We start from the raw sequence: 21,731 nt of genomic DNA, 5'->3' as shown, positions 1-21,731 counted from the left end.
TGCGACAGAAAACCCGGCCCCACCTGGCCTTGGTGAAAGAGAGAGAGTAGCCTTGTAGGTTTTAAGGAGAGCTGGCTTGGTAGTCAATTTAGGACTTGGTCTCTCTCTTTCCAATCTGTCCTCTACCATATTGCCTTTATTTTCTGTTTCTAGATGGTGGCATGATGGCTTATGTCGTCTGGGCCTCAAGGTCAGTGGGAGGGGCACCCACCTGCCCTGTTCCAGCCTTCACAGCAGAGAGTCATTGGTTCGGATTGGTCGTGCTTTCCCCTCCCCACTGCCCTGCTCCCCTGCCATTGCCATGCCCTGGGGGTGGCAATGCCTGGATTGGCTCAGGCTCCAGGCTCACGTCCACTCCTGGAACTGGGGGTGTGGCCAGGCCCATGTGGGAGGGGGCTTCACCCAGGGCACAGAGGATACAGATGCCAAAAGGAGGGAGGAAGTGGGCGTGGGCCGGCTGCAGACCAACACACCTCCTGAGGGAGTCACAGTTTAGAAAGGGTTTGTTAGAAGTGTGTCCAGTTTAGTGTGGAATATGAAAATGTGAGCTGTGCAGTGACACGTTCCAGAAAGTGTGATGAGGGAGGGCAAAGAGTTTTTTTAGTGCTAAAGTCAAGTGGCCGTGAAGTCCAGTGAGGCGTGGAGTGGGGCTCTTGGATGGGAGTGGGTGGGAGTGACAGAGCAGGGCATGCCACCGATGGCTCAAGGCGACCTGTTGGGGAGGTCTGAGCTGGGGCACTCCCTGGCCCTCTCAGGGGTCATATGTGCTCACTATGCCCTGTGATTTTCCTGAGTTGCTTCCATACTCTATACTCTCAAGCCCCATGCAGCCTATCTGCGCGGCACATTTCAGACCATGGGTAGTTGTGCGGCACTTTCACTCACCCACGTGGGAAGGAGGCCCCACTGCAAGTCTTCTGGTCACTGGACTGCCTGCTTCAAACCCTAGCTCTGCCACTGATTAGCTACATGGCTGTGGGCAAGTCAGCTTCCCTGAGCCTCAGTCTCCTCAGTTGTAAGACAGGGATACCAGCAGCATGTGCCTTGAAGCGTGCTTTAGATGTTTTGCATTTGATCACGAATTTAAATTGCTTAGCTGGCACCCAGGAAAAGTTAAACTTTTAGGGACTATTATTATTATTATTTTGAGTCAGGGTCTCACTCTGTCACCCAGGCTGGAGTGTGGTGGCGAGATCTCGGCTCGTTGCAACCTCCGTCTCCTGGGTTCAAGTGATTCTCCTGCCTCAGCCTCCCAAGTAGCTGGGACTACAGGCGTGAGCCACTGTGCCCAGCCTTATGGACTATTATTTAAAAAGGCATGTTAAAGAATCTACACTTAGAGAAGAGAGAGCCAGGCTTGGTTAGGTTTTTTAGGCTTCGAATGCACTTTATTTTCCCATTTTCTCATCTTCTGTCTCTCTGAGGCAGAACTGCACTGTTCTCTGAGCCCACTGTTCAGACAGGCTTGCGGATCTGAAGGTATGTGGAAAATGCTGATTGGCTCTGTTCCTAAATTTCCCGGCTTCTGACTGGTGCACAGTTAATAAAGGAAGAGTTCTCCTTTTAATTTGAGAAATGTGCTGGGTGCGGTGGCTCATGCCTGTAATCCCAGCACTTTGGGAGGCTGAGGCAGGCAGATCACATGAGGTCAGGAGTTCAAGACCAGTTTGGCCTACATGGCGAAAACCCATCTCTACTAAAAAATCCAAAAATTAGCTGGGCATGGTGGCAGGCGCCTGTAATACCAGCTGCTCTGGAGGCTGAGCAAGGAGAATTGCTTGAACCTGGGAGGTGGAGGTTGCAGTTAGCCAAGATTGTGCCACTGCACTCCAGCCTGGGCTACAGAGCAAGACTCTGTCTCAAAAAAAAAAAAAAAAAAAAAAGTGTGAAGATTTCCTGCACCCCCAATCCTACTTCCCTGTCCCTGCACCCCCAACTCCATTTATACGCTATGAGGTTTCCTGCTACCATCCACGGAGACCCTTGTCAACACAGCCGGTGCACCTCACTGGGAATGTGTCTCGATGTCTTTAAACTTCTCAGCAGTCTCAGTTTTATCCCTATTAACACACCCAGCAGTGGAAACAGCAGAAATTGCTCTTCTTTTGTAAAGAGAGTTGTGTTTCAGAGAGTTGATTGTTTGAAATGTAATTTCTCCAGCTCATTATGTCAAAACTGGCATTTGAAGCATACATGAGGACTCTTGCTAATAGCCTTTTGTATTTGGATTCTTCAGGGAAACAGAATCAATAGGGTGTGTGTGTGTGTATGTGTGTGTGTGGAGAGATAGCTGGAGAGTGAGAGAGAGAGAGAGAGAGGCTTATTGTAAGGAATCAGCTGATGTGATTATGGAGGCTGACAGGTCCCAAGATCTGCCATCTGTAAGCTGGAGACCCAGGAGGGCTGATGGTAGAAGGTCCAGCCTAAATGCAACAAGCTGCAGACTCACAAAGAGCCGATGTTTTAGTTTGAGTCCCAAGGCAGGAAAAAAACTGATGTCCCAGTTGGAAGGCAATTAGACAGGAGGAGTTCTCCTACTCCTTGAGGGAAGGCTGTGTTTTTTTGTTCTATTCAAGCCTTCAACTGCATGGATGGGGCCCGCCCACATTAGGGAGGGCCATCTGCTGTACTCAGAGCCTGTTGATTCCACTGTTAATCTCATCCAGGGCCATCCTCGCAGACAGTGTGACCAAACGTCTGGGCACCGTGTGGCCCACTCAAGTTGTCATAGAGCATTAGCCGTCACACCTTTGGTATATCATCTTGGGATTTTTTATTTTCTGGGGTTGCTTGGCTGCAGAGGCTGGCATTAAAGCATCATGGGCCACAGTGTTCTAGATGCTAGTGTAGTTTTCCTCCTTCTCCCATGGCTTGGTGTTCAAGGGCCTTATTTTAGCTCAGCAGGCTAATTTTCTTTTTGTAAGACTCTACACGTGAATAAGATTATAGAGAAGGAAAGTGATTTTATAGGTGTTAGGGATTCACTCCCACGAGGCAGGGCTAGGGCTGAAGTCAGAGCCTCTGGAGCTTTCTCCCAGGGTCAGCCATCAGTCCTGCCCCAGGGCCAATGACTACATGAGGCATCAAGTTCCAAGTATGCAATGAGGTTTGCTAGTCCAATTTTGCATTTTCTGGGCTTTGCGGTGCCTGAAAAAGAGTCACAAACATGGCTATGACTCCTCAGCCTGAAGCCATCTGGATGTGTCCTTTTGAGGGTCCACAGGGGACTTTCTCATGTCCTTCGGTTTGCAGGACATTTCCTTTTCTCCCGTTCCAGATGCTTGTTCAGCTGCGTGTCAGAAATGGACAGCACAGCCTTGCCCCTTTGCAGAAGCCAAGCTCTCCTGCCAGACAGCCACAACTTGTCGGGACAGAGATTTAGGGCTGTCTTCCTGAGAAAGGCGTGTAGATCGGGAGTTTGACCCTAGTCTCAAAGGCTTGAGGATGGGTGGTTTTTCTTGTGGTTTTGTCTTGGATTGCTTGTGGCATTTGGATCCACTTCTGGGCTTAAATTTCCCCCTTCCAGTGTTGAGATGGAATTGGTCTGGGATTATAAGTCATCTAGGGCAGAATGCAGAGATTTATTTTACTCCTTTGGAGGGAGGTGGAGAGAAGAATCTCTTGGGGGAGAGAATGTGGATCCAACTGTTTATAAAGTTAGCATTTAAGTCCCACACAAAGCTTGATTTCTAAATACTGTTGTCCCAGGGCTACTGGCAAGGTGACTGGCTGTGTGCCCCTTTGATTTATCCTCCTATCACCAGGCTTGGCATTTGCACCATGCTTTATCCTGTGTTCAGAATCCAGGTAGATTCACACCCATGCCTGTGCGTGCGTGGGTGCGTGCATGTGTGTGTGTGTGTGTGTGTGTGTGTGTGTGTGTATACCTGTGATGGAAGCAGAGAGGAAAAATGCTTTGTGAAACCATGTTTTTGGTAAATCATATCAGTTAAGACAAGACCAAGTTGCTGTTGCTAAGAAATTTTTAGAAAATCTGAAAGTGAAGTTCTGTTTTCATTCATTTTGCCAACTTACTGGATTGTTTCTCCATGCCGAAGACAAAGAGATCTCGTGTGTGTCTTTGATGTGGTCTCCACTGGGGAATAGCTTACGGTCAGCAAGAAGAATGTGTAGGGAACCTCATTCTTCAGTGCCCCGCTTATGACTTTCTGGGTTCGCTGGTTTCTCATAGACAGTATTAAATATTCTGAAAAAGGAGGGACATCAGTGAATATAAAGCAGTTAGGAAAAAGTTCAAGAGAGTGGAGGAACAAACACAAAGAACGTCAGTCATCACACTAACAGTGTTATTCCCAGTGGCGTCCTAGACCTTCCAGCCATGTTCTGATACATATCACAGCCTTCGTGCAGAGTGTCTTAGGCTAGAGGCTGAAGTGGCTTGTGTCAGTGCTTTCCCTGCAGCCCACAGTGACCCTCTACCATCCTAAAGGTAAAAACATAATGTTAGATCTGGCATGGTGGCCCACGCCTGTCATGCCCAGTATTCTGAGAGGCTGAGGCGGGAGGATCACTTGAGTTCAGGAGTTCAGCAAAACAAAACCAGAACACTGTAGTGTTGTAACCATTTTCCTCATGAATCCTCATGATGGAAACAAAATTGACTTGTTTTCACAAGCCCTTGACCTTCACAAGCCCATGACCAGCCTGGGCAACATGACAAGACCTCATCTCTACCACAGATAGGAAAAAAAAAAAAACCCAGCCAGGTGTGGTGGCATGCACCTGTAGTCCCAGCTTCTCAGGAGGCTGAGGCGAAAGGATTGCTTAAGCCCAGGAGGTTGAGGCTGCAGCGAGCTATGATTGCACCACTGCGCTCCAGCCTAGGTGACAGAATGCGACCCTGTCTTTATTTTATTTTATTTTGAGATGGAGTCTTGCTCTGTCAACCAGGCTGGAGTGCAGTGGTGCAATCTCAGCTCCCTGCAACCTCTGCCTCAGCCTCCTGAGTAGCTGGGACTATAGGCACATGCCACAATGCCCAGCTAATTTTTGTATTTTTAGTAGAGTCGGGGTTTCACCATGTTAGCCAGGATGGTCTCGATTTCCTGACATCGTGATCCACCCGCCTTGGCCTCCCAAAGTGCTAGGATTACAGGCCTGAGCCACCGCACCCGGCCGAGAGACTGTCTTTAAAATACTAAAACAAAACAGCAAAACAAAATCAGAACACTGTAGTGTTGTAACCATTTTCCTCATGAATCCTCATGATGGAAACAAAATTGACTTGTTTTCACAAGCCCTTGACCTAGGAGAAACGATGTAGCGTATTTAACTCCTCTTTATTTATCATCCCTAATAGTGACTTTTGCCAAGAGCCTGCTGTGTGCAGGCTTAACTGCATCATCTCATGCAATTCTCCCTCACCTGTGAGGAAGACTATTCTTATCCAATTTGGTTTGTAAGGGAATGGAAGCTCAGGGAGATGAACTGACTTGCCCCTGATCACACAAGCACAGAGCAGCCCATTTGTGACCCAGCTCTCCCCTGGCTGGCCTGTAGGGCGACGCCCTCAAGCGTCAGGCTGTGACAAACCCGGTCGTCTTGATCTTTGGGGCTTTTTTTTAAAGCATGAATTTTGCCTTCTTAAAATATTGCATTTGTGGCCGGGTGTGATGGCTCACGCCTGTGATCCCAGCACTTTGGGAGGGCAAGGTGGGCAGATCACGAGGTCAGGAGATCGAGACCATCCTGGCTAACACGGCGAAACCTGTCTCTACAAAAAATACAAAAAAAAATTAGCCGGGTGTGGTGGCGGGCGCCTGTAGTCCCAGCTACTCGGGAGGCTGAGGCAGGAGAATGGTGTGAACCCGGGAGGCGGAGCTTGCAGTGAGCCAAGATCGCGCCACTGCACTCCAGCCTGGGTGACAGAGCGAGACTCCATCTCAAAAAAAAAATTATATATATATATATATTTATTACATTTCTGTATTTTTTATCTTGCTTACTGAGTTTTTAGTGCTCAGGCCAGGGACCTCTGCTTTAAGGGTTAGCGAGGTCAGTCACTCACTTGAGGTCCCATGACCATAAGTGGGGCAGCAGGGTGTTAACTGAATCTCCTGGGAGCAGTCTCAGCAGCCAGGCTGGAGGCAGCAGCATGGTTTGCCTTCCATCAGATCCTCACACTCTCAGACAGAGGGAGGAAACCTAACTAAACACCAGCTGCTAAGGTGCTGTCAGGTCCTCTGGGGCTTGGGCCCAGTGACTCTTTCTCTCCCCGCTGTGTTCTCATGAATGTGCTTCTTCTCCTGCAGGTCGGGAAAGAGATTAAAGAAGACACGCAAGTACGATATCATCACCACTCCAGCCGAGCGAGTGGAAATGGCGCCACTAAATGAAGAGGATGATGAAGATGAGGACTCCACAGTATTCGACATCAAATACAGGTACAGGGTGGAGACAGAGGCTTCCTCCTGGGCTTGGGGCAGTGGGTTGGTGGGACCTCGAGGTCAGGCATGGTGTCCATGTGTTCTTGTTTTTAGTTAAGTGTTGGGTCCTGGGGTGTTCTGCACATGGAGAGACCTGCTCTGATCTTGTATTAGTCCATTTTTGTGCTGCTAATAAAGACATACCTGGGACTAGGAAATTTATAAAGAGAGGTTTAATTGACTCACATTTCCACGTGGCTGCAGAGGCCTCACAATCATAGTGGAAGGCAAGGAGGAGCAAAGTCACATCTTACATGGATGACAGCAGGCAAGAGAGCTTATGAAGGGGAACTCCCCCTTATAAAACCATCAGATCTTGTGAGACCTACTCACTGTCAGGACGAGAGCAGCACGGGAAGGCCCACCCCCGTGATTCAGTTACCTGCCAGGTCCCTCCCACAACACGTGGGAGTTGTGGGAGCTACAGTTCAAGATGAGATTTGGGTGGAGACACAGCCAAACCATATCAGATCCCTTCCTAGAACACACTGCACCCAGAAACCCAGCAGAGAATTGCTTATTTATTACTTTTCCCAAATGAGAACACAAAGTCACCTTTATAGATGGAAGAGGAGGATTGTGCTTCAGACAACAAGCTAGTTGTCCACTGGTTGTGGGGGGTCTGGCCCAAGCAGCCATGTGTGCCACACACCAGGCACCCAAACAGAAACTTCTCTTTCAGCCTCACTTATGTCAATAGCTGAGGACGCGGGTGGCTGGGTGGGTGGCGTTCCTGCTTAGATGGAGTTTACCGATGAGCTCCAAAGGCAGGTGTGTTTCTTAAAGGCTTTCTCTAGGAAAGTCAGAATGACTTTGTGACTTTAGGATTGTAGTACGGGTTTTCAGATCATTTTGAGGTGTACTTTGAATATGTGAGCTTCTTAATGGAAGAGCTGAGGATGAGCATAGTTTTGAGACGAGGGTTCAAAGACCCAGAGAAGGGGCATTGCTTGGCCAAAGTCCCAATTAGTAGTAAAAGTGGAACAGAAATGCAGGCTGGTCCCTATGTGGGCTCCCCGGATTCCATGGCTTCTGCATGTCTGGGAAGGCAAGCCTTCCACACCTGTGTTCCTTAGCACAGCCTTGGCGGTCCTTGGCCCTTCTGCATAAATCAGTTGTCAGACTCAACAAGACAACGTTTGGGATTTTGATTGGAACTGCATTGCCTGAGATCAATTTAGGGAGAATCAGCACTTTTACATTGACTTTTCCAATCCGTGAATATGGAATGATTTTCCATTTATTAGGTATTTAAAAAAATGTTTTTCAGTACTTAAAAAAATTTATGTATAAATGTTTTATACATTTTTGTTAGATATATTCTCACAGGTGTTTTACATTTTGATATGTATATTTTTTACTTTAAAGTACTATTTATACTCATGTCTGGAGAAAATGACTGTATTATCATGTTTACGTACATATTGGTTTTGGAAGCTCAGTTTGTTAGTGAATCACACCTAAATCTTATAAAGAACCTGAAAGCATTAAAACGGATTGGTTATGGATAACAGAATGGGAGAAAAATCCCGTTAGCTGTAATTTGCATTTTAGGTAAAGGGCAGCACCCTTTGAAAAGAATCAAATCAATTAGTAATATTTATTCATACCACAAAATAATGCACAGTTAGCCCTCTGTACCTGAGGGTTCCACATCTGCAGGCTCAACCAACCACAAATTGAAAATGTTTGGGCTCGGGCATGGTGGCTCATGCTTGTCGTCTCAGCACTTTGAGAGGCCGAGGAGTGCAGATCTCTTGAGCTCCGGGCTTTGAGACCAGCCTGGACCACATGGGGAAACCCCACCTCTACAAAAAAAAAAAAAAAAAAAAGCAAAAATTAGCCAGGCATGGTGGTGCATGCCTGTAGTCCCAGCTACTTGGGAGGCTGAGGTGGGAGGATCACTGGAGCCTGGGAGGTCAAGGCTGCAGTGAGCCGTGAACATGCCACTGCACTCCAGCCTGGGCAACAGAGCAAGACCCCATCTCAAAAAAAAAAAAAAAAAAGAAAATTTTGGGAAAAAAACAATACAGCAATGAAAATAATACACACCCAAAAAACAATATAGTATAACAACTATTTACATCGTGTTTATATTGTATTAGGTATTAGGAATAATTTAGGGATGATTTAAAGTATACTAGAGAATGTGCATAGGATACATGCAAATACTACACCATTTTATATAAAAGACTTGAGCATTGGTGGATTTTGGTCTTTGCGGGAGGTCTTGGAACCAATTCTCTGAGGATACCAAGGGATGACTGTGTACGTAGGAAAGTTAGTGATTGTATTGATTTTATCGCTAAGCCATTTTATCTGTCTCACATTCAATACAAAGAAGTAAAATGTGTGAAGAAAACCATGTCCTCATTACTATTCACAGTCAAAAGAGTACGCTTCCTCCTGCAGGGCTGGGAATATTGTACAATAGGGAGCATTTAATGGCTCGAGTGGATCAATGTACTGTTTTGATTCTGAGCCACTGAACAGTGTCTCATCAATCTTTGGTGACTGAACTAACTCCATGGGAACCATGATAGACAGAACCATTTTTGTGGTATCTCCACATCCCCCTAAATAAGAGAAGACCCTAAACAAGGAAATATAACAATCAATCTGCTCAGAAATTCTCTTTATAGACTGTTTCCTAGAAGGTGGGAAAAGGGGCCTTTCCCTGAGGGCATAGACGTCGGTATTATTGTGGCCTGGTTGCTGGACTGACATTGTGTCTGGTATGATGAAGATAAGGCACACATTGAAACCAGTGTCAGATTAAGAAACTTCCACAGCTTGTCTCAGTTCTTCAAGCAATGGAGCGAGTTCCTTTTCTAGGCTGACAGTGACTGCCATATTGGCATTGCTGCTGGCTGTGAAACAAACAAACTACTAAAGGTAAACTACTAAAGGTAAACCACCTGGTAGGTGTTAAAGTTAACAGATAAGTCCAAGCTTGTGTTTTGAAAGTCCAGGTTGGCTTGCTGGTTGGCGTGTTGCAAGGGCAAAAGTAAGTGAGACGCCTGGTCTCCAGGCACGCTCTGGGTCATTTTCGTTGGCCACTTTAATGATGTGCATTCCATCTCTATCTGACACAGCAATAGTGCGGGGCCCTTCAACACTTGGTGGTTTTTTTTTTTTTTTGAGATGGAGTCTTGCTCTGTCGCCCAGGCCAGAGTGCAGTGGCACTATCTTGGCTCACTGCACCCTCTGCCTCTCGGGTTCAAGCAATTCTCCTGCCTCAGCCTCCTGAGTAGCTGGGACTACAGGCATGTGCCACCATGCCCAGCTAATTTTTTGTATTTTTAGTGGTGATGGGGTTTCACCATGTTGGGCAGGATGGTCTCGATCTCTTGACCTCGTGATCCACCCGCCTTGGCCTCCCAAAGTGCCGGGATTACAGGTGTGAGCCATGGCGCCCGGCCAACACTTGGTGGTTTTTAATACAGGAATAGTGTCAGCTCCCTGAAGCACCTTAGTAGCGTCTCCTCTGCCCCTATTCTAGGTAGAAACTCAGAACCCTGCAAATCCCTCTGTATTAGTTTCCTGCTCCAGACCATCAGCCGTAAAGAACCCCTTTGTCCCACCGACCAATCTCTATGCCTGGGTTTCTGGGGCTGCCAGGTTCTCTCTGCTGTCATTTTGGGGACAGTGTCAAAAACAGATTTCTCTGCAAGCCGCCATCTCATGATTCATGACTTTGTCTCCGACGTCTCTTAAAAAATATTATTTTTAAACTTTTTGTTTATTGCAGTTATTTTTAAAAGATACTGATTTAAAAAAAAAAAATCCAGCAACCTTCGTAAACTTTTATTAATTCTTGTAGGATAAATGTGGAATCTTTGGGTTTTCTGTGTAGATATGTCATCTGGGACTAAGAAGAGTCCCTGTCCCTGCTCCCAAGTCCTTAAACATTTTATCTCTTCTTTTGCTTTTCTTTTGCCTTTTCTGCTTCCCTTCCTTGAGAAGTTTGTGCTGTTGGTGGTTGAAATAAAATCAGAATGTGAGTGAACTTGGAGGTGAGTCACTAGACACAAGCCCACTGCAGTCCTCAGGCCTAAAGACGACTGTTTAGAAAGACTAAGTAGCGCCGGCTTTTCTTATTACAGAGGTGATGTTAAGCTGTAGAAAATACAGATAATAAATAGGAAAGATACAACTACCTATCATCTCACTACTTAACAGTAACCACTAGAGTGTGTGTGAGTACATAGATGTGGAACTTTCTTTTTTATAGAAATAAGACTGTTAGACATGCTGTTTTGGCACGTTTTTCTACCTAAACAATGAATCCTGAGCAATTTTTCAGGTCAATAGGTGTGAAAGAACAAAGAGTTTCAGACAGTGCCTGTTTGGTTTAGTGATTTTGTGACCTTGTTTGTCTGCACATTGCTAATCTGTTCACAAGTACTTGTTTTTCCCCTTTAGACATAACTCAACCAAATGTTTCAGTTCTCTCTAGGAAACAGACTACATTTAGATCAGATGAATCATGGCTTTGGGTTATTTTATGATTGAGTAGAAAGAGGAAAATCATGTTTTTGGCGCCAGGGCAGTAAGGCAGAGCAACCTGCTTCTTCTTATTTCCCAGGTAACTCTCTGATAACATCTTGTGACTTAGAGCCTGTGCCTATCAGCCAGGCTTTTTTTTCTCGAAGTTTTCAGCCAGGTAGGAAATGAAGGAGGAAGAATACAGGCAGGATAGGAGATAAGACTGCGAGTACGTAGGGCCAGAGTTTGGGGAGGGAGGGAGGGAGTTCTATAGAAATGAATCTCTAACTCTGTACTTAAAAAGGCTAATCAGAAAGGAGAAATGATAGCTAACCGGAGTACGAGAGTGCCCTGGGGTTTTGAAATGGTTCTTTCAAGAGGCGTTTGGGTTCCGGCTACATGTGTTTTGAGCTTTGTTGCCTAGTGTGCAGTTGTGGGGATGCTCTGGGCCTCTTTGCATTCCCAGTTCATTACAGAAGACTTTGTTACACCCTCTAGGCGTCCCCCAGGAAGAGACAGATGTGGGCTCCTCCTCCCGTGTGTGTGGCAGGCGGCCCGGCAGCTGTGACAGGCGCAACCCAAAGGCACACTGCTGGGAGAACGCGCTGCTCTGCCAGCCCTGCCTCCCCGCCAAGAGGGAGGTCCGTGTCCCCGCTTCTTCTGTGTGGAAAAGATGTGGCCCTGTGGGGGTATGGATGTGCATTCTAGAAATCCCTGCTTCCCACCCTCTTGTGAGTAGGGCTTCCTTTGGGAGTATAATTAGAAACCCATGAGATTTCCACCGTAATGCTGCGGGCTTTGGCTGGTGTCTTGTTTTGGAAACAAAGGGCATTTTTGTGCAGTTTGCAGCATGAGGCCTCTGCAGGGTAGGCAGGGAGTATGGGAAAACAGACCTGGCTTGCTACCCGGGAGCTCTGAGTCCCCATGGATGCCCTCATGGCAGTTGCTAAGCACACTCAAGGCAGTGACTTCTTGCAGCTGCTTCTACTTAATGAGGTCCTCTGAATGGCCGGGCACCCCATGTTTCCTCGTGGTCTTCTGAGGGTGAACTGTTAGGAGCGTCAGCAGATGGACAGCTGCCTGGGCGGTGGGTATGCAAACAATGGGCATCATGAGCTTCCAAGGCCTGGAAGGAACCAGAGAGGAGCCGGTGACCTGCAGGGTAACTGTATCTGAAACAGCATCGGAAGCCATCCCCAGACCAGTATGAATAAACCTCTGCCCGTCACCTTCCTTGCAGAATGCAGAGCATATGTGTTAAAAATGGGCATCTCATGGAGAATTTTTGTTTCTTTGGAAATCAATATGGGCAGCCTGCGGGTAATTTTCATTTAAGGTGTCTCGCTCAAAGCCAGGGCACCTTAAAAATTCTTGTGTCTTATGTCAATGAGGATGGAGCCTTTGTGAACAGGAATCTGATCAAACAAACAAAAAGGAAAGAGAAAGAAAGAAAAAGAAAGGAGGGAGGGAAGGAAGGAAAGATGAACAACACAAATCATCCTAAGTGTCAATGCTTTTGCAAAAGCAAGCCACGTTTTACAGATGTTCTTTCCTTGTGTGTCCCTGGATGGAAGCAGTAGAACTGCCAGGGGCTTCCCTGATGCATGGTGGTGGTGTCCCCATGTCTCTCTGTCTCAGACGTACTCACAGACAGGCCAGGTCTCCTCCCTCTGGCTTCTCCGTCATTCACTCGCGGGGCCGCTGCGTCGTCTTCCCAGGGTATCCTTGCCGGCTACACTGAGTGGTCAGCTGCCAGGGTGCTGGATGCCACTGACAGGTGCTGCAACAGGTGCTCCTGTGTTGAGGGCTATTTTGCCTGACAGACAAGCTTCTTGTAAAACGTGGGCCTGACGCAAGTAGGGACACGTCACTCTCCTTTTGTGGGATGGTTGTAACCCAGTGTCATCCTATGGCACAGTGGGAAATCTGAACAAGCCTGGGCGGTGGCAGCTAAATATGCCTTCACTTCCTATAGAGATTTTGATGGGGGTGGTGGTCAGCACTGACTCTTTCTGACTTATCTTAATGATGAAGCAGGAATGTCACTAGCAGTTTGGCGGTTCTGAGGGATGAGAAGGGGACCGAGAGAGGCCTCTTGGAATCTCTGTTTGTCACCTAGCACGTGTCTAGTTGGTGAGCCTGATAATTCCCTTCACCATGAGGACAGGCTGGGTGAGCCTGGCCCTGCCCTCGAGGGGCCTGTGTTGAGAGTGGGAGACAGCAGGAGCATGGCCACTTTTTTCTTCTTTTTTTTGAGACGGAGTCTCGCTCTTGTTGCCCAGGCTGGAGTGCAGTGGCACGATCTTGGCTCATTGCAACCTCTGCCTCCCAGGCTCAAGCGATTCTCCTGCCTCAGCCTCCTGAGTAGCTGGGATTACAGGTGCCTGCCACCATACCCAGCTAATTTTTGTATTTTTAATAAAGATGAGGTTTCTCCATATTGGCCAGGCTGGTCTCGAACTCCTGACCTCAAGTGATCTGCCCGTCTTGGCCTCCTGAAATGCTGGGCAGGTGTGAGCCACCACACCTGGCCGAGCATGGCCACTTCTAAGACCACCTGCCAAGCCCTCTCACAGTGGAAGGAACAGGGTGCTGTGGGTAGCCAGGAAGGGGCAATAAGTTCTTCCCAGAGGAGGTGAAACCTACAAGTTTGAGAGGACCAGGAACTGAGCCCAAGGTGGCTCAACATGCAGGGAACAGGGAGGGCATTCCAGGGAGAAGTAACAGCAGGTGCAGGCACAGGGACGTTTGAGCCAGCATAGGGATCTTCAGTGAGCGGCAGCTTTGAGCCTCTGCCCCCCAAGCCCCTACTTGGGGGAACCCCAAAGCTTCTGGCCAATAGATGGCCACAGGGAAACAGCTAGATGACACTGAGAGAGCCAGGACTTTACAGCCAGCCTCCTCTGGAGACAGCCTGGTATTGTGCCTGAGTCCCCGTCACCTCGGAGAGCCTGAAGGCCCAGCCAACTACACTGCTGAAACTTGGGGTATGGCTCTACCACCTCCTGGAGAGACCCAGAGAGCCGGTGGCCAGGCCTGACCTGGGCAGGTGCTGCTGTGTGCGGGTGGACTTCTCCCCGCGGAGGCGCGTGAAGGATTCTGCGATAAGCAGTGTGGCTCCCTACCTTGTGTATGTGTGGGCGTTTCTTAAGCACACGGATGTAGACAGCAACCTGGGGGTGAGGCGAGGGCAGACAGCCTGGTAGGGGATCCCTGTAAGATTCAGAGCAGTCCCGTGGGATGCCCAGACACTTACGGAGGTGAATTTCAGCATGGCAGTGGTACAGAGTTTGCATCTCTGTTGATTCTGCCGGCTGCTGTCCCCAGAGCCCGCAGGCCTGCTGTGGCCAGATCTGCTGTGGCGCAGCTATGGCGATCAGGTCCCTGCCCTCACCTCTGATTCTTGGTCTTTGAAATCTTCACTGCTCCTCCCCAGTTCCTGTGCCCCCACCCCTCATCCTCAACATTGACCTTGCAGCAAGATGCAGCGGAAGGCCTGATGGTGCAGTCAGACCTGGTAGGAGCCTTAACATTGGGGGTCCTTAGTCCCTTCCTCTTTGCAGTGGGGGGTGTGAGTGCTTGGGCTCCGAGATGTTGGTTTGTGAGGTTAGCTCCCCTGACTCCCCAACCCACAAAAGGGGCCGGGGTCACTGTAAGAAAGCCAGCCTCCTGCACAACTTGGACATGGCTTGCTGGAGATTTATTTTTCTCTTTCTCTAGTCTGTTGAGTAGGGGAGTGGCTAATATGAAGATACTCAAATTTTTTTTTTTTTTTGAGACGATCTTGCCCTGTCACCCAGGCTGGAGTGCAGTGGCAAGATATTGGCTCACTGTAGCCTCGACTTCCCGGGCTCAAGTGATCATCCCACTCAGCCTCTTGGGTAGCTAGGACTACAGGCACACGCCACCATGTCCAGCTAATTGGTGTAGTTTTTGTAGAGACAAGCTCTCATTATGTTGCCCAGGCTGGTCTCTAACTACTGGGTTCAAGCGATTCTCCTGCCTTGACCTCCCAAAGTGCTGGGATTACAGGCGCGACCCACTGTGCCTGGCTTATGTTTTCTCTTTAAACAACTTTTTATTTGGAAAAAAAAATTAAACTTCATGCAAAAATAAAAATAGTGTAGGGAACACCCTATACTTTTAACTCATATTTTCCTGTTAACATTTTTTGCCTGTCTGCTTTCTGATTCATCCGTGTATGTATGTATGTGTGTGTGCACACAAATGGTTTTTACTAAACCATTAGAGGGTAAGTTATATATACCATGGTCCTTTCCTGCAAATGATTAAGTATGTATTTCCTAAAAATAGGTTGTTTACATCTTCTAGTAAATAGCTACCTGATATGGTAATATATTTGGTATTATATAATATTATGATAGAAAGTTCATTATTTTGTAAATTCTATTACATCCTTGTTATTTTTGCTCATGTGATTATATAATGCCCATAATCAAACATCAAGAGGTGATGGTGGCAGCTTTAACTGGTCAAATTTTCCCTCCTTTTCTAAGTCCCTTTAGATGATGTCTTGAGCAGATTCAGTTTTTTTTTTTTTTTTTTTTTTTTGGAGACAGAGTCTTGCTCTGTCACCCAGGCTGGAGTGCAGTGGCACCATCTCAGCTCACTGCAACCTCTGCCTCCCAGGTTCAAGTGAGTCTCATGCCTTAGCCTCCCAAGTAGCTGGGATTACAGGCGTGCAGCACCACACCTGGCTAATTTTTGTATTTTTAGTAGAGACAGGGTTTCACCACGTTGGCCAGATTGGTCTCGAACCCCTGACCTCAAGTGATCCACCCGCCGTGGCCTCCCAAAGTGCTAGGATTATAGGCGTGAGCCACCAAGCCTGGCCACAGATTTAGTTTTTAAACTTACATTTTTTTTGAGACAGAGTCTTGCTCTGTTGCCCAGGCTGGAGTGCAGTAGCGTGATCTCTGCTCACTGCAAGCTCTGCCTCCTGGGTTCACACCATTCTCCTGCCTCAGCCTGCTGAGTAGCTGGGACTACAGGTGCCCACCACCACTCCCGGCTAATTTTTTGTATTTTTAGTAGAGATGGGGTTTCACCATGTTAGCCAGGATGGTCTGGATCTCCTGACCTTGTGATCCATCCTCCTCGGCCTCCCAAAGTGCTGGGATTACCGTGCCTGGCCTAAACTTATTTCTTGTACTTCTTATGTTTTCTGACACTGTGGTGTGGGCCTGGGGTTTAAAGGTAAGGAAGCTTAGACGTGGCTTTTGTCTCAAGCTCCCAGTCTAAGCAAGAGACCAACACTAATCAGATACATAAACCAGGAGTCAGCAAACTATGGCCCATGGGCCAAATCCAGCCCCGCTGTCTGTTTCTGTACAGCGCAGGAGCCAAGAATGATTTTCACATTTTAATGTTGAAAAAGAACCAAAGGAAGAATACTATTTTATGACATGAGAAAGTAATATGCAATTCAAATTTCAGTGTCTATAAATAAGATTTTACTGGAACACAGCCATGGCCAAGCATTTCTTGCTGTGGCTGCTGTTCCACCACAACAGCAGGGTTGAGGAGTTATCACCGTAATTGTGGGATATTTCCTCTCTGGACTGTTATAGAAGTTTTCCAACCCCTAGTGTAAACACCCTGGAAGTGCTGGCAAGGAGGGATATAAGGAGAAAGAGGTTGTGTTCTAGGGAGTCTGTCTGGGGAGCTGGTGGGGAGGGATCCTTAGTTAGGAACTGAGGGGAGGGAGGCGGTTTGCTGGAAGAGTGGATTGCGCCTTCCAGACAGCACGCTCAAAGGTCCTGTGGCTGGGGACTGTGACCTTTTCAATGGCTGAGAGGGTAAGGGATAGAGTTGTTCAGGAGGGCTCAGAATGGGTGCGAGGCTCTGCCGGAAGGGGCTTACTCTTGTCCTTCCCTTTCTTTTAGGTAAAACCTGTTTCCCAGCCTGTTGGCATCCTGTGGAAAGTTGGTCAGCTGCAACCTGGGGTGTGAAGGACCTGGAAGCCCTCTTGCGTCGGAGATGTTGAAACCAAAACAAACGTTATGTATAAAACCCCAGCTCCATCGTGGGTGTCAGGCGTCTGCTCAGACTGTCACTGGCAAGCTTGTTTCCACGTCACCACGATGGAGTTGCTTCTGCCACCCTTTGGGTGCCCCTTTAAAGTGCCCCCCACTTCTACTCCCCACATAAGAGGCTTTGTGCCTGGCTAAGGAGCAAAGGGTAGAAATATGTTGATTTTAAAAAAGTTTTTTTAAGACAATTGTTGACAATAGTAAAAGAGATCAGGAGGATCAAGAATCTAAAACAAGCCTGAAGGATGTCCAACTGTGTATTTAGAATTTCCGACATTCTTCTCTACTGGATCTACACATTGGACCCTGTCTGATCCTTTGCTGCTTTTTTGGCTTGATCAGGTCCTGGCCTCATTTTGGTGTTACCTGTGTCAGAGTTCAAGGTGGATGTGCTTAGAGCTGGTCAGCCCCTTCCAGACCTGGACACGTCTGTGGCTCCTTTTCTTTTCTTTTCTTTTTTTTCTTTTCTTTTCTTTTCTTTTCTTTTCTTTTCTCTTTTCTTTTCTTTTCTTTTCTTTTCTTTCTCTTTCTTTCTCTTTCTTTCTTTCTTTCTTTCTTTCTTTCTTTCTTTCTTTTCTTTCTTCTTTCTTTCTTTTTTTTTAAAGTTCAGCAGAAATCAGCATGGCTAGTTCACAAAGAATTTCCAGTATCAGGGAAAAACTGTGTGTGTGGTGTGTGTGCATGCGTGTGCACGTGCACATGCATGCGTGGGCACGTGTGTGATACCTATAAAACAGTTTCTCCTTCTCTGAAGGGAAAGGAAAGTGCTAGGCAGCCTGTGATTAGCAACATTCTTTGCTTTTTTGTTGTTCCTCTGCTCTGTCACAGTTCTACGTTGTTTGCCTTAGAAATGTAATTTTTAAAAACCATTTTAAAAATGAACGGTGATTTGGCTGGCTGGAAAAAAGCACACTGTCAGGGGACTATATTTGAAGTCAGTCTAGACTGGGCTGGACTAGAAACCCGCCTGGACCCAGGAGACCCCACAGGACCCAGGAGGTCCCTGCCGGAAGGCAGAGGTTCAGGTGAGAGTGGCTCACCTCTGAGCTGGTGAAGTGAGGACTCGCCTGTGACATGACCCAGAGATCTGCTGCTGGCTTCTGGAGAGAGGGCCTTGGGCTGACTTCTCAGGTTGATTGAGGCCTCCCAATTAGTGGTGTTCCCAGGCTAGAGGTGACTGGCTGCAACAAAGATGCTTCTATTAGTCTATTAGCAGTGCCTTTGGGACCCTGGGCTTTTGCTCTCTCTAGAAAGGTGTTTTTTATTTTTTATTTCCCCCTTTTTTTCCTGGCATTGCTCCAGGGTTTGTATATTTGCCTGTTTATTGTCCTGCTCTTTTTTTTTTTGGATGAAAACTCCAGCCTTTCGCAACTCACCTCCCTCTTCAGGTTCTTCAGTTTTCTGAGAAGAGTGGGGATATGTGGGAAGGGGCATAGGAGCTCAGCAGCCTCCACCTGCCAGGAAGGCAGTCTGGCCTCTGCAGGAAAGAGCAGAGCCCATGGGAAGCCCTCGGTGAGGATGGCGCAGCCGGCCCACCACGCATGGCATTGCCAGCCACAGGGGCACTGCGTGTAGTCTCTACTCCCTGCATTTCACCTTCTTTGTTGACTTTCCTTCTCTGTTTTCCCCCATCTGTTTGCCAGAGGGGTGGGACTGGCAACAGAACAGCCGTGGCTGCTGTATCTCTCCTCTCCACGGTGTACTCAGGCCTAAGTGGTGACTCACGGGAGCCCGGCCACCTCACAGCTGTTCGCCCCCTCAACCTTTGAACTGGAACTGCTGGCTCACACGGGGTTTTCGACAACTGCAGCTCAATCTCATGGAAAAAGCTGGATTCCTCTGCCTTACGCGGAAACAACCGGGCTCCATCTGCCAGGTGCTTGCCACTGGTCCTGGCAGAAGTGGCGGCTGCTGAGAGTGACCTTCCAAATCCTTGGTGGCACTTCAGCGCTACAGGCTCTCCAATAAAAACCCTTTACACACAAACCATGAGTACCTTGGGCTTGGATGTTTTCTGTGGTGTAGGCCAGCGAGGCACCTTTTGTGAAGACAGAGGTGGGTGGGCCCAAGGCTGAGGAGGAGGGCGGGGATGGGAGCTGGGCGGGAGGTGTTTGGATCCCGGTGATTTAAGAGAAAAGCTTGGAAAAGGAAAAGGAAAATGCTTGGGGGTGGAGGGGCATGCGTGCTGTTTTTACATCTACATACACAATTTACATTTATATATACAATTGGAGGCTCACTCGCTCATTTCCTGGAAGCTTGCTCCTTGGCTAGGAAATACTGAGCCCTAATTGTTTCCAGAATCAATCACATAAAAAACTGCTAGCTTGTAACTGCCTCATACCTGGCTTGCTTTACTCTTTCTGTGAGTAAGCGTGGGATGCATCTGGGCTGGATTCACAGCGAGGTGAGAAAAAGCCGGGGAAAAGCCCATTTGCTGCTTTTCCAGCTGGTTCCCTTGGAGGTCACCAATAAGTTGGGGGTGTGGTCTGTGTCCCTCCTCCTTGAGGAGCTACTCCTGTGCTCCGTCTTCTCTGCAACCGTAGCAGTGACTAAGGTTCTCCAGGGTAGCTCTTTCTCCAAACAACTGCGTGGGAAGCCAGCCCTGGAGAGTGGGTTTCCCCATCATCTCAGTCTTCTCGGAGAGTGTCCTCCACTGAGCACCCATCCTTGTCAGGTTGGCTTGTTCAGATGCCCGGGGACAAGCCAGCCTGATGGGGAGGAGGGTGTTTCGGCGTCCGCAGTGGCCTCTGTATGGCGGAGGGTCAGCTGGTACTGCAACTTGCCTTTTGGTTTTGAAGATTCTGTTGAGGCTCCATCCTCACCTTGACCTCTTCTACAAAATCTCTCTCCCCTGCTGTGCCGTGGAACACCTATGGGAAGCCAGTAAGTTAAAGTCCTAATATCAAAGCCCCTCCCTCTACTGCCTGCATCTCCTGTCATAAAAGCCTGAATTGTATGGTTATTGTTATATACAATAAGATGGGGGGTGAGGGGATGCTTTATACGGACATGTGGGGATGGGGGATGCTTTCTACGGACATGGCAAATTATCCTCAAAGGGCCCTTGATGCAGTCATAAGTTTGTGTCCCGTGCCTGCCCCCTTTGGTGAAATTCTTGGGTGTTGGTATCATTTTAAGGGAATCGGGAAATTACCCAGAAGATCAGGGTCTGTAGAAGAGGGGTAGGGGGTGCATCAGTGACCCAAACTTGCTGGTGAGATTTGGCAGCTGAAGCCATTTAAAGAGATCAGTGGCTGGGCATGGTGGCTCATACCTGTAATCCAGCACTTTGGGAGGTGGGTGGATACCTGAGGTCAGGAGTTCGAGACCAGCCTGGCCAACACGGCGAAACCCCCGTCTCTACTAAAAATATAAAAATTAGCCTGGTGTGGTGGCAGGTGCCTGTAATCCCAGCTACTCAGGGAACTGAGGCAGAAGAATCACCTGAACCTGGGAGGCGAAGGTTGCAGTGAGCTGAGATCACGCCACTGTACTCCACCCTGGGCAACAAGAGCGAAACTCCGTCTCAAAAAAGATTGGCACCTTGGTGTTGCCAGTTTCTGAAGAGGGGAGAGGAGGGTTATGTTACAAGCATCACCAACAAAGAGCATTGTGACTCAGCAGAGGGGAGAGCAGTAGTAAAGACTGGGGGTGATGCTGGGCTGCCTCCCCAGCCACCCACCTTCCTTGCATGCGCTTCTTGTAGCAGCATCATGAGTTTGCAGGTCCAGATGTTGCTTGCATTGTAACCATAGCTCCCTGTGCCCGCCTGTGCCTCCTGTATTTGGGTTAGATATTTTCTGATGCAAATAAATGATTTAATCTTTTCAGGGTGAGGGGCGAGCCCTGGGGACCTGGAAGGTGTTCACTCCAACATCACTAGTTCAGGAAGAGGGTCTGCCCCATAAGGCCCCCAGGCTGCTCATATTGACAGATGCAAACCGGCGCTTCCCTCCAGCCCGGTGGTGCCACAATTGCTTGTGGTTTTTATTTATCAGAGAATTCAAGAACACCTGATGTGGACTCAGTGTACACAGCATACCACTTGCGAAAACCGAGTTTGTTTTCCATTATTTTCGAGAACCAAATAGACGTGACTGTTCCGGGCGGCTGTCCTGAGCCGCTCCCTGCCTTGCTACCTGAGTCTTCTTGGGTCCAACAAGTACCTGGGTGTGACTCTCCTTGTAAAGTGCCTCAAAATTTGCTGTTATTTCTTGTAACGCTCAGTTGGTTTATCAGCAAGCTCATTTTCCCTGGGATGGGTTTTGTGATGAGCCGAGTTGATGTGGATGGGAACACAAGGAACTCTTGTGTGTCTGTTGGCAAATCCGGTGGCCCACAGGCTCTAGTATAAGTGTCTCAATGGCTGATCTGGCCTGGGGTGCTGTGAACAGGCTTCCTGCTGTGAGCAGGTGAGAGTGTTGTGAATGAATTATCCCCAGAGTCTGCAAGACAACCAGCCAGGTGGTGCTGAGTGTGGTGGGAAGAGGAATCGGATGCAGACAGACAGGCATGTGTTTCCTGGCCTCACTGCTCACTCACGAACCCTGTGATCTTGGCCCCACTTTTTCCATCTGCGCTACAGGAACACACCTCTTTGGTTATTGTGATCATTAAATTACGTAATTTAGCCAAATATCTGCTGCAGGTGCCTGGCACCACCAGCACCACTAGGAATGGTCGCCACCAGCACCACCACCTCCACCATGAATAGTTTTTGAGTTCTTCCTGGGTGCCAGGT

At 48.1% G+C, this 21,731-nt stretch overlaps 1 protein-coding gene across 1 annotated transcript in view; it reads left to right on the top strand.

Moving 5' to 3' along the window:
* Positions 1-17,449, top strand: part of FAM174B (family with sequence similarity 174 member B) — a 35,848-nt gene extending 18,399 nt beyond the window's left edge. Inside the window, exons 2-3 of the mRNA XM_004093177.3 lie at positions 6,273-6,404; positions 16,841-17,449. Of these exons, the coding sequence (XP_004093225.3) occupies positions 6,273-6,404; positions 16,841-16,844 (136 nt within the window). The 3' untranslated portion in view covers positions 16,845-17,449. The remainder of the gene's footprint in view (positions 1-6,272; positions 6,405-16,840) is intronic.
* The last annotated feature ends 4,282 nt before the right edge of the window (positions 17,450-21,731 follow it).

This window comes from Nomascus leucogenys, chromosome 6, assembly GCF_006542625.1.
Source record: "Nomascus leucogenys isolate Asia chromosome 6, Asia_NLE_v1, whole genome shotgun sequence".
Classification (NCBI taxonomy): Eukaryota; Metazoa; Chordata; class Mammalia; order Primates; family Hylobatidae; genus Nomascus; species Nomascus leucogenys.
The sequence above is the reverse complement of the archived record's forward strand: the minus strand, read 5'-3'. Positions and strand labels throughout refer to the sequence as shown.